The sequence below is a fragment of the Scleropages formosus genome, chromosome 5, assembly GCF_900964775.1.
Source record: "Scleropages formosus chromosome 5, fSclFor1.1, whole genome shotgun sequence".
Lineage (NCBI taxonomy): Eukaryota > Metazoa > Chordata > Actinopteri > Osteoglossiformes > Osteoglossidae > Scleropages > Scleropages formosus.
This window is the reverse complement of record NC_041810.1, coordinates 6,514,048-6,527,742: the sequence shown is the minus strand read 5'-3', so window position 1 is coordinate 6,527,742 and position 13,695 is coordinate 6,514,048. Positions and strand designations below refer to the sequence as shown.

The 13,695-nt window shown below is 43.0% G+C and overlaps 4 protein-coding genes across 4 annotated transcripts in view; 2 read left to right on the top strand and 2 right to left on the bottom strand.

The window, feature by feature from the left end:
* The window catches only part of LOC108930785 (disheveled-associated activator of morphogenesis 1-like), a 33,778-nt gene extending 30,002 nt beyond the window's left edge, over positions 1 to 3,776 (top strand). Inside the window, exons 23-26 of the mRNA XM_029251738.1 lie at positions 780 to 840; positions 1,434 to 1,565; positions 2,567 to 2,737; positions 3,229 to 3,776. Of these exons, the coding sequence (XP_029107571.1) occupies positions 780 to 840; positions 1,434 to 1,565; positions 2,567 to 2,737; positions 3,229 to 3,441 (577 nt within the window). The 3' untranslated portion in view covers positions 3,442 to 3,776. The remainder of the gene's footprint in view (positions 1 to 779; positions 841 to 1,433; positions 1,566 to 2,566; positions 2,738 to 3,228) is intronic.
* A 1,600-nt stretch (positions 3,777 to 5,376) lies between these two features.
* On the bottom strand, positions 5,377 to 8,924 carry l3hypdh (trans-L-3-hydroxyproline dehydratase). Its single transcript, XM_029251737.1, has 5 exons — positions 8,086 to 8,924; positions 6,669 to 6,838; positions 6,461 to 6,583; positions 5,833 to 5,970; positions 5,377 to 5,748 (listed from the first exon to the last, which is right to left on the bottom strand). The coding sequence occupies exons 1-5, from the start codon at positions 8,561 to 8,563 to the stop codon at positions 5,623 to 5,625; spliced, it is 1,035 nt and encodes a 344-aa protein (XP_029107570.1). The 5' UTR covers positions 8,564 to 8,924; the 3' UTR covers positions 5,377 to 5,622.
* Positions 8,925 to 10,331: 1,407 nt separating this feature from the next.
* Positions 10,332 to 11,746, bottom strand: LOC108930827 (histone H2A-like). The gene is made up of 2 exons (XM_018746267.1): positions 11,176 to 11,746; positions 10,332 to 10,418 (listed from the first exon to the last, which is right to left on the bottom strand). The coding sequence occupies exon 1, from the start codon at positions 11,740 to 11,742 to the stop codon at positions 11,365 to 11,367; it is 378 nt and encodes a 125-aa protein (XP_018601783.1). The 5' UTR covers positions 11,743 to 11,746; the 3' UTR covers positions 10,332 to 10,418; positions 11,176 to 11,364.
* Positions 11,747 to 12,400: 654 nt separating this feature from the next.
* On the top strand, positions 12,401 to 12,825 carry LOC108930826 (histone H3). Its single transcript, XM_018746266.2, has one exon. It carries the CDS (start codon positions 12,401 to 12,403, stop codon positions 12,809 to 12,811), a length of 411 nt encoding a protein of 136 aa, XP_018601782.1. The 3' UTR covers positions 12,812 to 12,825.
* Positions 12,826 to 13,695: the final 870 nt, after the last annotated feature.

Below are 13,695 nucleotides of genomic sequence, written 5' to 3'. Positions count from 1 at the left end.
TATTATAAAAGGAGCACAATTACAATAGATAGTATATCAATAAATGTAAAATTGATTAATTTATTATCATTTATTTTGCAGGAAAAATACCTTAGCCTGATTTGAAATAAATCAAATATAATGTTTAATATTACCATATAACAAGTGTATGTAGTGTTAAACAGAGTTTTGTCCTTTTATGAACCAATGCTCAATATGTTTTATGTTTATTTATATTTATGCATTCATGATTATATATGTTTCTAGTAACTGGCTAGTTATATAGACAAGTCGGCTACTATTGCTCAAGGCTACAACAGCAAACGGTACCAGAAGACACTGGAATAAATAGATAATAGAAAATGGAGAAATTTGATACTGAATGCAATTTCAAAAAGTAGAAAGTAATATTGACAGCTCAGTAGCACTCAGAAAATTGGAGATCAGTACCGCTTGCTTTAACAGGGACCACAAAATTCAGGATAAAAGGTAAAGGTCGAAGTGTAAAATGGGAAACATTTTTATTTCCGGTAGCCTTTGCTTCAGCTTTATAAAACCCTTCTGTTCGTAACTGAAAGAGATTCGCCATGTTGTGCACTGAAACACGTGTTTTGAATCAGGCTTTGGTCTCCATGGACTATTTGTGACTCTTATGGGTTACAGTTGTACCTTGTCTGAGTAAACGTAAGGTATAAAGTATAATCATGATATGACCTTTTCTAACATAGACTAAGCTAAGAAATGTAAGAATGTAATTAGTTCACTACTGCATTGAGAGAAACTATCTTATTTGTCTCCAGCATGACTGAGCTGGAAAAAGAGATGAACAATCTGCGAAGTGGGCTGAGCAATGTGGAGAGTGTGAGTATCTCTTACAGATTTCCTTCTCACGTACATAATGAAATGTAAACATTTTTGTATTATGACCACTAATTTCTTCACATCACATCTACATTTATTCGGTTCCTTTGAGAAAGTATTATATTTACTTATTTAGCAGATGGTTTTCTCCAAAGCGACTTCCAATAAACTCTATGTCATGCTACCAGCCCACACACCTTATTCACCGTGGTGCCTTACACTGCTAGATATACTACTTATACTGTGTCACTCATCCATGCGCTAGTGGAATACACACACTCTCTCTGTCACTTATACACTATGGGTGAACCTGAACAGCATCTCTTTGGAGTCTGGGAGGAAACCAGAGCACCTGGAGGAAACCCACAGACACAGGGAGAACATGCAAACTCCACACAGACTGAGTGGTGATTGAACCCATGTCCTATTACACCACCCAGGTGCAGTGAGACAACAGCACTACTTGCTGTGCCACCATGCCACCCGAGTGTGAACGTCATGGCACCGCTGCCATTGGTGGTAGCGTTCGCATTAGAGAGAAGTGGTTAGCGAGCGGGTGCAGCAGTGACTCTTTATTTCGCTGTCTCTGGAAGGAGCTGGAGTTCCAGAAGAAACAGACACCAGAATCAGGGGACAAGTTTGTGTCTGTGGTCAGTCAGTTTGTCACTGTGGCAAGTTTCAGCTTCTCCGACGTAGAGGATTCGCTTCAAGAAGCCAAAGATTTGGTGAGTGTGAACCTCTTCCGTACAGTACTCACTTATTTACCGTTTGTCTCACAGCGCTGCAAAAACGTTTAGCCAAAATACAAATAACGGCTGCAAGGTAAAGTTACGCGTGAAAGATAATCCGACTAATATGAATTGGACGTCATGGTACTGTAGAAAATTTAATAATACTCTAAAATAGTAGAGTAAGAGCATCAGTAAGACCTGGAATGGAGCAGGTCTGTAAAAGCATAACGATACTGATGCCGCTTGATTTATTCATGGGTACGGTTCTGTAAAAATGTGAGATGATCCTATAGTAAATTTGTAAAAACCTCAATAAGACTTATTTCACTATTTTTATTAACTTCAACTGGAAACTTCAAAACTGGGGGGGGGGATCCACAGCCTCCTAGTCAATCCCAACAGTTGACTGATTCAAAAGATTAATAATACAAATTTACCTTGTTTTAATTAAGGGCTAGGTTCAGTCACTGTCTCAGGTCAAGCTAAAAAATATATATTTTAAATTACATTGCAATTAATACAATTTAAAAATGGCAGAATACAAAATGCAGTGTCACAAATTCCATCACTCTGAGAAATATTGGGATTGAGAATATAACTGACCCAATGTTAAACTGCTGTGATCTAAGTGAGAATAAATGACAATACGCCAACAAAAAAGATCACACTTGTTTTAATATGTTCCCCGCTGCAAAGAGACTTGAAGGCATCACATTCAGCCACATCTTATTTCCCTAATTCCACTTTCCACAGACAATGTATTGTAAGTTACTGTGGTGCCTTTGTTTGAAATGCATACGATTCCCTCACCAGTGGAATCACTGTTCTGCAATATCAGGTCCCGCAGAGTTTGCCCTTGAAAGCTTCAATTTAACATGCACAGTTGGTCTCCATGACATCCAACACCTGCCAACGTTTTCTCGCTGTGTTCGAGTTAGAATCCATGATATTTACAATCATTGTTGCGTTCTTCTGATCCCCACTGTGTCTTGCAGTACCTTCGGGCCTTAAGGCACTTTGGTGAGGATGATGGAAAGATGCAGCCGGATGAATTCTTTGGTATCTTCGACCAGTTCCTTCAATCCTTTGCAGAGGCCAAGCAGGAGAACGAAAATTTGCGGCGGCGCAAAGAGGAGGAACAGCGGCGAGCACAAATGGAGGCCCAGGTGAGCAAAAAATCCCATCCATCCAAAGCTTGAGCTCCATGAAATCCCAACTATGGGATTCTCTGCACCACTTTGAAGAGCATCCATGGAAAACATGGTCTCCATATGACAGACAAACTTATAGTGAAGAAGCTTCTAACACCACTGTAAATATTCACTGTTCTGAGATATTTCATGAACATGGATATAGGGGTATATGTGCTTCATCTTGGTGCAAAATCCATTCAGTCTTTGTGGTAGTAATGTTTATTTAACCATGATTCAGACGTGTTACATATTTCCCTTCAGACAGAGAATGATTTGCAGGTATTTCATGCTCTAAACTGGAGCAGCAAGTAGCAGATTGGTTAGGGCTATTGCCTGAAGTACCTTTGAAAAAGATCCTTAAAAATGTTCCTGTACGAATACCTTGTTGAATAAATGGATAAGTAATTGTAAGCCATCTTGGACAAGGCATCAGCTAAAAAAAAAAAAAAAACTATTTTCCCTAGCTGAAGGAGCAACGGGAAAAGGAAAGAAAGGCCCGCAAGGCAAGGGAGAATGGTGAGGAGGATGGCGAATTCGATGACCTAGTCTCTGCACTGCGCTCTGGTGAAGTTTTCGACAAGGATCTGTCAAAGATGAAGCGTAATCGTAAGCGCATCAACAACCAGATGACGGAGATGGGCAGCAGGGAGAGACCAGTCACCAAGCTGAACTTCTAAAACAATGTCCGTCCATGCCTGGCCAAATCACATGTGTCTGCTGAGGTCAACTCTACTGAGACTGCTGTCTTTTACTCTACGCCTTTCCATTTTGTGTATCTAAAAGCAAACTGAACCATAAACATTCTGGTACACCATCCAAGGGTGTCTTTCCTCATACCCTACGCTTCTGAAATTGGCTTTGGACCACTGCGACCATGCATTGGACAAGCAGTTGAGAGGAAAACAAATATAACACACATATACACGCTGAAGAAGCACAACATTACAGCCATTTATATCAAGGTAAAGCTTCAATATGCACAAAAAATCCTCAAAAAAGATGGACATAATGAGAAGTTAAAATTGATTCCTACAGTGCTTCTGTTGGCTGCTGGATGGTTATGTATTTTTTAATGATGTTGCCCACTCAAAAGGTGTGATGGGGTGCATTATGGTGTACTGTCATTGCTTCTTTAGGATCAGCCTACAAGAAAAGTCTTTCAAAGAAGGTCCCTCTGTGCTCATGATCCCAACCTGAATGATTCCTGCCTGAAGAGCACACTTCCGTGGGAAGTTTTGCAAACATAACTGATAAGCTTAATGACTGTAATGCTAAGTTAACATACATTAAGATTAGACAAAGACAAAAAGAACCAGTTGTTTAAATGTTTTAAAAAAAATTGCGTGAACTGCCAGTATTCAGACACTGCTTCTCCTGGATTTTCTGTATAATACATATTTGATAGACCACCCAATAACAAACTTCTCTTCACACTGTACTACCAAACACCATGGAACATCTTACGTACTGATGGAAAAAGTAATGAGTTTGCAAGACAAAATTTGTGATAATTATGATTTGATTTTGGCCTATTTCAGTGTAAGGTACATGAATTTTGACAAATTTCCTGTAAAAAGTTAGTATTACGGTTATCTAAATCAGTATGGCCCAGTTATACATTTTTACTCATCCCTAAATTTAGTGGGGCTGAAGTGATTCTGGCCACTGCACCTTCAAAGTCTAATTTATTTTCTCAGAAATTAAAAATGAGGCTTATTCTTTGCAAGCCCAACTGACACTGACTTATTTTGATGAAATTAAATGGGTATCTCATGATGTGTGGTAGAAGAGTAAAACTGTTCTTTACTAAGTTCTTGTTCTACTGTAGGTATCTCATTTATAACCTTTACCTCAAGTCCAGAAATTTATTTGAGCTCTTAGATCAGATGTTTTTAACTTAAGCTACAAGAAGCCCTTGGGTGTCCATGGGCGGACTTCAAGAGGTCCATGAAGTGCAGGTTTTATATTATCCAGGTTAAAAAATAAAATGGAAATATTAGTTTCTACGACATGATTCTATGTGAAGTTATTCAATTTGCAGTTCAATAAATTGAGTGCATTTTTCTGTGAGTGGCTACTTGGCTTTTGGCAGTTTCTTTAAATGATCCATGGCCCAGACATAATCTCAGGCTTAAATCAGCTTCTGATAGAAATACAGATGGTCGCCGACTTATGATGGGGTTGCATTCCAATAAACCCACCGTACGTCGAAAATGCATTTAATACACCTAACCTACTAAACATCATAGTCTAGCAGACGTGCGATGGCCATTACGGGCTTGTTGCCTTCATGCTGGGCAATTATCTTGAGTTTCTCCTAAAGTGTAATTGCCCTCCTCCTCTTCTTTCCACCAGTAGCAGGAGAGACAGATGGGAGTTCTGTAGACATGACGGATGCACGAAACACAACGCAGATACGGGGTGGGGGAGGGTATCTGTACAGCGACCGCATGGCAGACTGGGAAATGCATATCACGGCTGCTGCCCAGCATCAAAAGAGAGTACCGCACCGCATATTGCTTGTATCGACTGTTATAATATTTTGAAATATTTACAAATACATTTAGCCGAAGTTGAACTCTTTTTCTGCCTTCAGCAGAACGAGCTCGAGCTCGGTGTTTAAAGGTGACGCTTCTTAAAGGGAAGAATGGCCACATACAGGAAAAAAAATAATAAAAATTCAAAGTATGGTTTCCAGTAAATGCGAATCACTATTGCACCATCGTAAAGTTGAAAAATATTCATACTGGCGAAGCAGTTTTCTCATGCTTATGAAGAATATTGTAAATAGATCTCTTTGCTGTCACTTTTTAACAGTATTCAAAACTGTCATATCACCCACAGCTACCACTGCTATCTCACTTCAGAAGGAAGCCATTGCTTAGGCTGTCTCCAGTTTCCTGCACAAAACTTGCAATTCCTGTATAATATGCTTGGCCAGCAACCTCAACCACAACAGCTGGGAAGTTTCCACACTTGGTTTCCTGAAAAAGAGAGAATGGCTCTCAAAAAAAGGTGGCGGCAAAGGAATCATTACTTGTAATGGGCAAATGGTATGCAGCCATTACTTGCACTGCCTTCCCAGTGAAGATGGAACCTGTGACTCCACTCTGGAACTCCCGTTTCTGGTTGACTTGGATCAGCCCTTTATGGTACTGGAGGGCAATGCGAGCTGTCACACCGGAACCTGTGGGGCTCCTGTCAACCTAACATAAAAGCCAACAGGAAAGCAACAGGCCACCGTTACAGAGCCTGTCAACATTTCATTAAATCTGTTTGCACCTTCTCCCATAACTCTGCTCCACGTGTGGAAAAATATAATCTTAATTAGATCTGACTGCTTCAATTTAAATAATCTGAGGTTGTATTCTGTTACCCAGTGAGGTTAATAAAAAGTACAAAGAATGAATCAAGCTTAAATAATGTTGCCCTCATACCTCATTATACTAGTGTTACATACTTAAAGGTGAAAACATAGCAGCAATTAAAAAAGCACCTAACAGTTTACTGTCAAAATCATTTATGAACTCAAATGAAACCTGCTCCAAGTAACTAGGTCCTCAAAACACAAGACTTTGTTGAGTTGGGTTGCTTACCACAAGGCAGTAAGAAATTATGAGGACATTCGCAGATTGATTATTCCTGTCTGCAGAACTGGGAATCTGTTGGTTACTTTGGTGCGGAGTTATTTCTCACCTGAGAATCTGCAAACACACACACGTTAGCTGTTGGCTCCTCTGTGAACTCATCCTTTCCATCGGTCAGTATGGTTCCATAGAGGAAGGCTAGATCTGAGCTGACAGGATGATGAAGTTTCACCTATGAATGAACCAGCAAGAAATATATGACCAAGGCTACACTCATTCCCCTGTTGGCAGGCCATCTCGCTTGAAGAATAATTTACCTGAGATTTGACAGCGTTGGTCACTGCTGTGGCTGCCTCCACAATATCTCTGGTCCGGGACTTACTGACATCCAAACCAAATGTCTGAGCGCTAACCAGTGCGTAAAATGCCCCACCATAGCTAATATCCACCGTGACCACTCCATACCCAGGTACAGAAACGGCAACATCTGGGGGGAAAACAGCGTGGTAATGTGGAGCATGAAATATGTATGTACGTACATTAGATATATAGATACACTAAAACTTTAGGAATCCCCTGGGAAACTACTCAAGGCTACAGCAGCATGCATAGAAATACTGATAGAAGATGCTGGAATGACACAAGAATAAACTGCAAAAACAGACAGTGGATGCAAATACATTTATCTGATAATTTTCTCCAGAGTAACTTAGAATGTGAATCTTCCTACAATTAGTTACCCATTTATAATGTGGGACTCCCATAACTTACATTTATCTGAGGCTTTTCTCCAAAGCAAGTTACAGTTATTTACCCATTTATACAGCTGGGTAAATTTACTGGAGCGATTTAGGGTATGTACCTTGCTCAAGGGTACTACAAGCAGAGGTGAGATCCAAACCTGCAACCTTCAGGTCCAAAGGCAGCAGTTCTAACCATTATGGTGCCAGTTGCACCAATAAGTAAAAAGTGTAAGTACTGGTACTGACAGCCAGCGCTGTGGTGTCAGAAGCAATTATTGGGTTACTGGAGTCAATCAGTGGCATGGTGGCACAGCAAGTAGCGCTCCTGTCTCACAGCACCTGGGTGGTGCGAGAGGATGTGGGCTTGATCCCCACCCAGTCTGTGTGGAGTTTGCACGTTCTCCCTGTGTCTGTGTGGGTTTCCTCCCACAGTCCAAAGACATGCTGTTCAGGTTCCCCATAGTATGTGAGTGACAGAGAGAGAGAGTGTATGTTCCACTGATGTATGGATGAGTGACCCATTGTAAGTAGTGTATCTAGCAGTGTAAGTTGCTACAGTGAATAAGGTGTGTGGGTTAGTAATGCTACATAGTATCCATTGTAAATTGCTTTGGACAAAAGTGTCTGCTAAGTGAAAAAATGTAAATCAAAATGTACCCACTCTGACTAAATGTGCTGTATATATGCAAGCGCATAAGTCAACCCTTAAAAATTAGAGCTGTAATAGAGGTTCAGACCTATACTTGCCGGATCAATCGACCCCCAAAATAACATGTAACTTTGGCCAGCGATGTGGAGTCGGAAGCAATTATTGGGTTGTCGGAGTGGAAGGTTTTGTGTACCGACTCCACAGCCCCGCTGACAGCTCAGTGGCGCGAGTGCAGGTAGAGGTGGCGTACCACCCCGATGGTGCGAGGACTCATCTCGTGACCCCCTGAGCCGTGTCGAAACCAAGCCGGACATCCGGTCCCCGGACAGAGGCGAGGCGTACCTGTGGCGAAGGCGAACGCCGGGACGCTGTGAAAGCGCACGGCTCCCGTTTTGCCTTCTGAATACTCGACGAAGGCCTTCACGAGCCCACAGGGACAGTGGATGTTCACCTGCGTCTCCGGCGACGCCGGCGCCCGCACCAGCCCGTAGTCCACGGCGAAGCGGCCCAGCGCGATGACCGCGTGACCGCACATAGTGCTGTAGCCGGCGTTGTGCACGAACAGGACCCCCACGTCGGCCTCCCGCAACTCGCTGTCAACGAGAAGGGCGCCGTACATGTCGTAATGGCCCCTCGGCTCAAACATGAGCACCTTGCGCAGGTGGTCCGCGCTCTCCTGCGCGTGACGGCGCTTGGCGAGGAGCGTGTCGCCCTGCAGCGGAGGGAAGCCCTTCCACACGACTCGCAGCGGCTCTCCGCCCGCGTGCATGTCTACGACCGACAGCACGGGGCCTTCGTGAGGGGGCAGCTTCACCTCCATGTCGTGCACGCGGCTATGGAAACGTCACCGCACACGAAACGAACCGCGATGACGGATAAACACGGTGCCGCGCAACGCGCAGCCGGAAGTGGCGCTCGTGCCTGCAGAATAATCCACTTCGGGCAGAAAACTGAAAGCGGGGTCGGTCGCGACGCGTCACATAAACACGATTACCTGCGATTAAACCGGAAAGGGAGGGCTGTGTACAACTTTAGTTTTAGTTCGCTGACAGTTATGGCAGCGACACGACCGTCTGCGCTCCGCTTTAAGCGCGCCGGTGAACTTTGTGGCGCGTTCGCCCCTGCTTCCGCTCGCGCGCAGAACTCCTGCTCGCCAGGGCTCGAGAGGAGAGGAGAGGAGCGCGAGCTGCTGCTCGTCACGTGAACGTGGCGGGAAGGCGAGAAAGCGGTTTAAAGCAGTGCGGCCACCTAATGTCTGGAGTGCGAATGGCAAACGGGAGCGCAGATTTGTCGCAGGTGCGCGAGACGCCTCTTCTGGAATTATATTTTCCCTCAAAAACTGTGAAGGCGAAGTGAAAGCCTCACCGCGCACTCGCCAAACGAACTTCTGAGGCAAAATCGAATGAACAAGTGAATCGAAACCCGCGGGTAACAGTTGAACATTTAACTCTGATTATACACGAAAGGCATCCAAAACAAAACGAACATAACCGGCATTCTAAGAAGAAGAAGTATAACACACAAGTATCAAAAGGTGTTTATAATCAGTAACCATTGAACCTGAGGTAAAAAAAAAAAAAGATGCATTTTGCAGGGTGCTGTAATCTGTAAAAATTGTGTAAGTACACAAAGGATACGGTAAGAAATAAAATTTATTAGTTTTCTGGATGTGCTAACAGATTCGAGCAAAAATACTAAAATGGGAGGGGCTGAAAATACTTAACAGGCATTCAACTATAGCATCCTATACACCTCTATGTAATACCTCTGCCTCCAAAATGATGCATAGTTTTTATGCCAAACTCACATACAATTTACATTCTCTTTCAGATTTCTTACAATTATGCTTTTATTTGGCAGTAGTGAATTTTGTATGATGGGTGGGGTGAGGAGCCACCACAGGTGAGCAACACTCTGGTCCAGCTCTGGGCTTCACTTTTTTTTTTTTTTGGTTTTATTTACACCGTGTTCGAAAAATCCCTGCTAAACTGTCCTAAACACACCGATCGCCGTTTTCTCATTGACCGGGCAGGTGCACAAGGCATCCCGGCTCACCGGAGGGAGGGATTGTTCATCCGTCTGCAGTCTCCTGAAGAGAGGAAGACTGTCTTCCATCACACATCTCTCTTGTACACTTGGGTCCATAAGTATTAGGACAGTGACAATTTTCATTCTTTTGACTGCATGCCACCACATTGGATTTGAAATCCATTTCCAAATACCAGTTTCTGTCCTCCCAGCACCTGACAACTGTCACTGCATTACAGTAAAATTGCAATAACTCAAAACATTATATACATACACTTTTAGTAATCCTTTTGGAAACTTGCTGTACCATGTGAAGTCTATTTCACCTGAAAGTACTAGGAAGGTTTCCCCCCCCCCCTTTTAAAGATCTGAGAATTATCTGATGTTTTCTAAAATCTAAGGAAGCAATGTTCATACCAGAATTGTGATTTTAAAGAGATAAATTAACACAATCGAACCCCGGGGGAGAGGAGATTTCCCACACTTTGGTACAATATATATTTGGTCGAACTCTGGCTCCGAACACACGTGTGCCCAACTGAAGGGGCCTGTTGCCGGTGTCCTGCCTGGAAAAAGAGGTTCCGCCGGATCAATAGATGGTCTTTTCCTGTGAGTGTAGCCTTACTTCGGGATTAATACCGCACCGGCTGAAATAACCAGGAAAAATCAGTATGAACATGTTAATATCCAGACTAAAAGATGTTTCCATGGAGTCTTCATACAAAAGGCAGTGTGAGGAACGGTAGTATCTTACAGCACATCATTTGCATTTATTCATTTAGGTGATGCTTTTCTCCAATGAGACTTGCAATGTCACGGTTACAATTATCACAAGCTTGTAATTATTTACTCATTTATAGAGCTAGGTAATTTTACTAGAACAAATTGGAGTAAGTATGAAGTGGCACGGTGGCAGAGCGAGTGCCTGAGTGGTGCGAAAAAACATGCTGTTCAGGCTCCTCTCCCATAGGGTGAGTGTTTCACTGATGTATGGATGAGTGACCCATTGTTGGTAGTGTATCTTGCAGTGCAAGTCACCAAGGTGAATAAGAGGAGTGTGGATTAGGAACACTAGAGTTCATTTTAAGTCGCTTTAGAGAAGAGCATCTGCTAACTGAGTAAATGCAAGTACCTTACTCAAGGGTACTAAAGCTGGAGAACCTGATAGGGATCGAACCTACGAGCTTTGGGATTAATAAAGGGAGTAACGAACTACACTAGCAGCTGTCCCATCAGCAGTTACCTTAAAAGCTTCTAGAAGAATTATAAACCGAAGTCTCACGGGCGATCTACTGTCGGTGTAATTTGAGAACATTACGTTTAATAAAACAAGCCATCAGAAGTAAAGCCATTCAAACCAAATCATTAGACTACCTACACTTTACCACCGAGATACTTACCGACCTATGCTTAGGAGAGATATTCATTCACCTTAAGAGTAGTTTGTTGCCCACTCAGGAGAGATAGACTTGAAATGCTAGTTTCTTCCCAGATGAAGAAATAAAGCGATATATTCAATTATAGAAAATTCAGCCCCTTAGACGCGTGGTTGGCTCTTAAAAGAGCCTTTGTTCTAATCGCCAAGAGGCGTTTTTACTTTGCCTTCTCGGTCTTTTTAGGCAGAAGAACCGCTTGGATGTTGGGCAACACACCACCCTGAGCGATAGTCACACCACCCAGTAGTTTGTTGAGCTCTTCATCATTACGGACAGCGAGCTGCAAATGGCGAGGAATAATGCGGGTTTTCTTGTTATCACGAGCCGCATTACCCGCCAGCTCCAGGATTTCGGCTGTTAAGTACTCCAGCACCGCAGCTAAGTAAACTGGAGCGCCAGCACCAACGCGTTCAGCATAGTTGCCTTTACGCAGCAATCTATGGACACGACCGACAGGAAACTGTAGTCCAGCCCTAGATGAGCGACTCTTCGCCTTTGCTCTCGCTTTTCCGCCTGTTTTTCCTCGTCCACTCATCGTTGTTTTTAAGGTTACAACTGTAAGAATAAAAACATTCACCCACCAAACCCACTCTTATAGCTACATGGCGAAATTTCATTGGCTAACGCTTTGACACAAAATGGTCCAATCATTACACGCGTAGCTCCAACTTCGTCACTGTAGTTGTTCGTTTTTCTTGATATGTGCCATGTCCATGTTCGAGATACTTTCTCTGGCAGTTCTGTCATCTCAATTTGTGCTCGAATAGCCTGTTTGTGTCTACGAAAGTGTTTCAGCAGTGTGTGTGGATATTTTAAATGTAATAAGTGTAATGTAAATGTTATTTTCGCCTGTGGACTTTCCTTGTGAATGATCTGAATTATTTGTAACGATCGCGCACCATCGCTGGTTTCCAGCTATTTTTTCTCTATATCTCAAGTTTCTATCTTAGCTGAATATTTTCTAGTAGCTTATTTTCTCAAAACATTATTCAAAATATGCTAAATTAACGATACTGAGTAGGGACGTGTTCAAATTTGAGGCGCCTCAGGTTTCTATCCAATGAAAAAAGAGGTCAAAAGGCGTTTGCGCCAATGAACGTTCGCAAGTCTTCGACCAATCAGCGCAGTCGTGCTGCTTTATAAACGTACGTTGAGAGTTGGAAGCTTATATTTGAACTATTCGAGAAGGGACAATGGCTAGAACTAAGCAAACCGCTCGCAAATCTACTGGGGGTAAAGCTCCACGGAAACAGCTCGCTACCAAAGCAGCCCGTAAGAGCGCTCCTGCCACCGGTGGTGTGAAGAAGCCGCATCGCTACAGACCCGGTACTGTAGCCTTGCGAGAAATCCGTCGTTATCAGAAATCGACAGAGCTGCTGATCCGCAAGCTGCCTTTTCAGCGCCTAGTGCGCGAAATCGCCCAGGATTTCAAGACTGATTTGCGCTTTCAGAGCTCTGCAGTAATGGCTCTGCAGGAAGCAAGTGAAGCGTATTTGGTCGGACTGTTTGAGGATACGAACCTGTGCGCTATTCACGCTAAAAGAGTAACTATCATGCCCAAGGATATCCAGCTGGCCCGCCGTATCCGCGGCGAACGGGCTTAAAGAGCGCTCTAAAACGCCCAAAGGCTCTTTTCAGAGCCACTCCACAAGTCACAGGAAGGCGACAGTTTCCAAACGAGATCATCCGAGCATTATTTAAGCTATGGGTTCTCAATTGTTTTTCATCTACATTCGCTGGTTGGCCGGCCTTAGGAGCCAAAGGTCTCCAGTTCGAATCACCACCTGCAATGCACTTGAGCAACGCGCTTTTTCTAAATAAACGGCTCCAGCGAAGTTATCCTGCTGCACTTATGAGTAAACGACAAAGGGGGGGTAGTACTGTAAGTCACTTTAGAGAAAAGGTATCAGATGCAAGGATATATATATATATATATAAAAAGGGTTGCAACTGATCTACCATTTCTTGGGTCTTTTATTAGAATTTCTAATAAAATAAATACTGCAGAATGGGTAACCAGCCACAATATGTGTAGTATAAACTACACAACTAAAACTTATAGGTACACCCCACCTGGGTAGCCTTGTGCAATTAAAGTGGATTGTTAATATTTTAAATCCTACACCTAACATAGAAAACACAAAAATTAGGGGTTGTGTTTCAGGGATTAAAGGACACACTAAAGATGAGTAACCCTGATGCTGCCACAAACCTGTGAGGTTATAGCCGAAAGAGGTCCTTCCATCCCTTTGGCTTGTGAGTAACCCCACAGCATGACATCATTCTCCATAGTGACTCTGAGGTCAGCCTGGGTTTTGTGGTACACACCACAGCTGCCTGTCTGGACAAACTGGGTTCTTGCTTTCCAAAACATGTGCTTGGTAAACTATCACTAGCCATATGCGCAGTTCTTGTATAAAACTTTAAAGAAAAAAAACATTTATTTTATAATTTACTACTTGGTTTAACAAACTTGGGATTGGTTTAT

Bases quoted from the DNA above. Each gene is read 5' to 3' on its own strand.
- LOC108930827 (XM_018746267.1), bottom strand. From the start codon at position 11,742: ATGAGTGGACGAGGAAAAACAGGCGGAAAAGCGAGAGCAAAGGCGAAG.
- l3hypdh (XM_029251737.1), bottom strand. From the start codon at position 8,563: ATGGAGGTGAAGCTGCCCCCTCACGAAGGCCCCGTGCTGTCGGTCGTA. The intron at 5,971-6,460 runs GTGAGAAATAAC...CTTTTATGTTAG, and splicing joins GTGTGTTTGCAGATTCTCAG to GTTGACAGGAGCCCCACAGG. The intron at 5,749-5,832 runs GTAATGGCTGCA...TCTCTTTTTCAG, and splicing joins TCACTGGGAAGGCAGTGCAA to GAAACCAAGTGTGGAAACTT.
- LOC108930826 (XM_018746266.2), top strand. From the start codon at position 12,401: ATGGCTAGAACTAAGCAAACCGCTCGCAAATCTACTGGGGGTAAAGCT.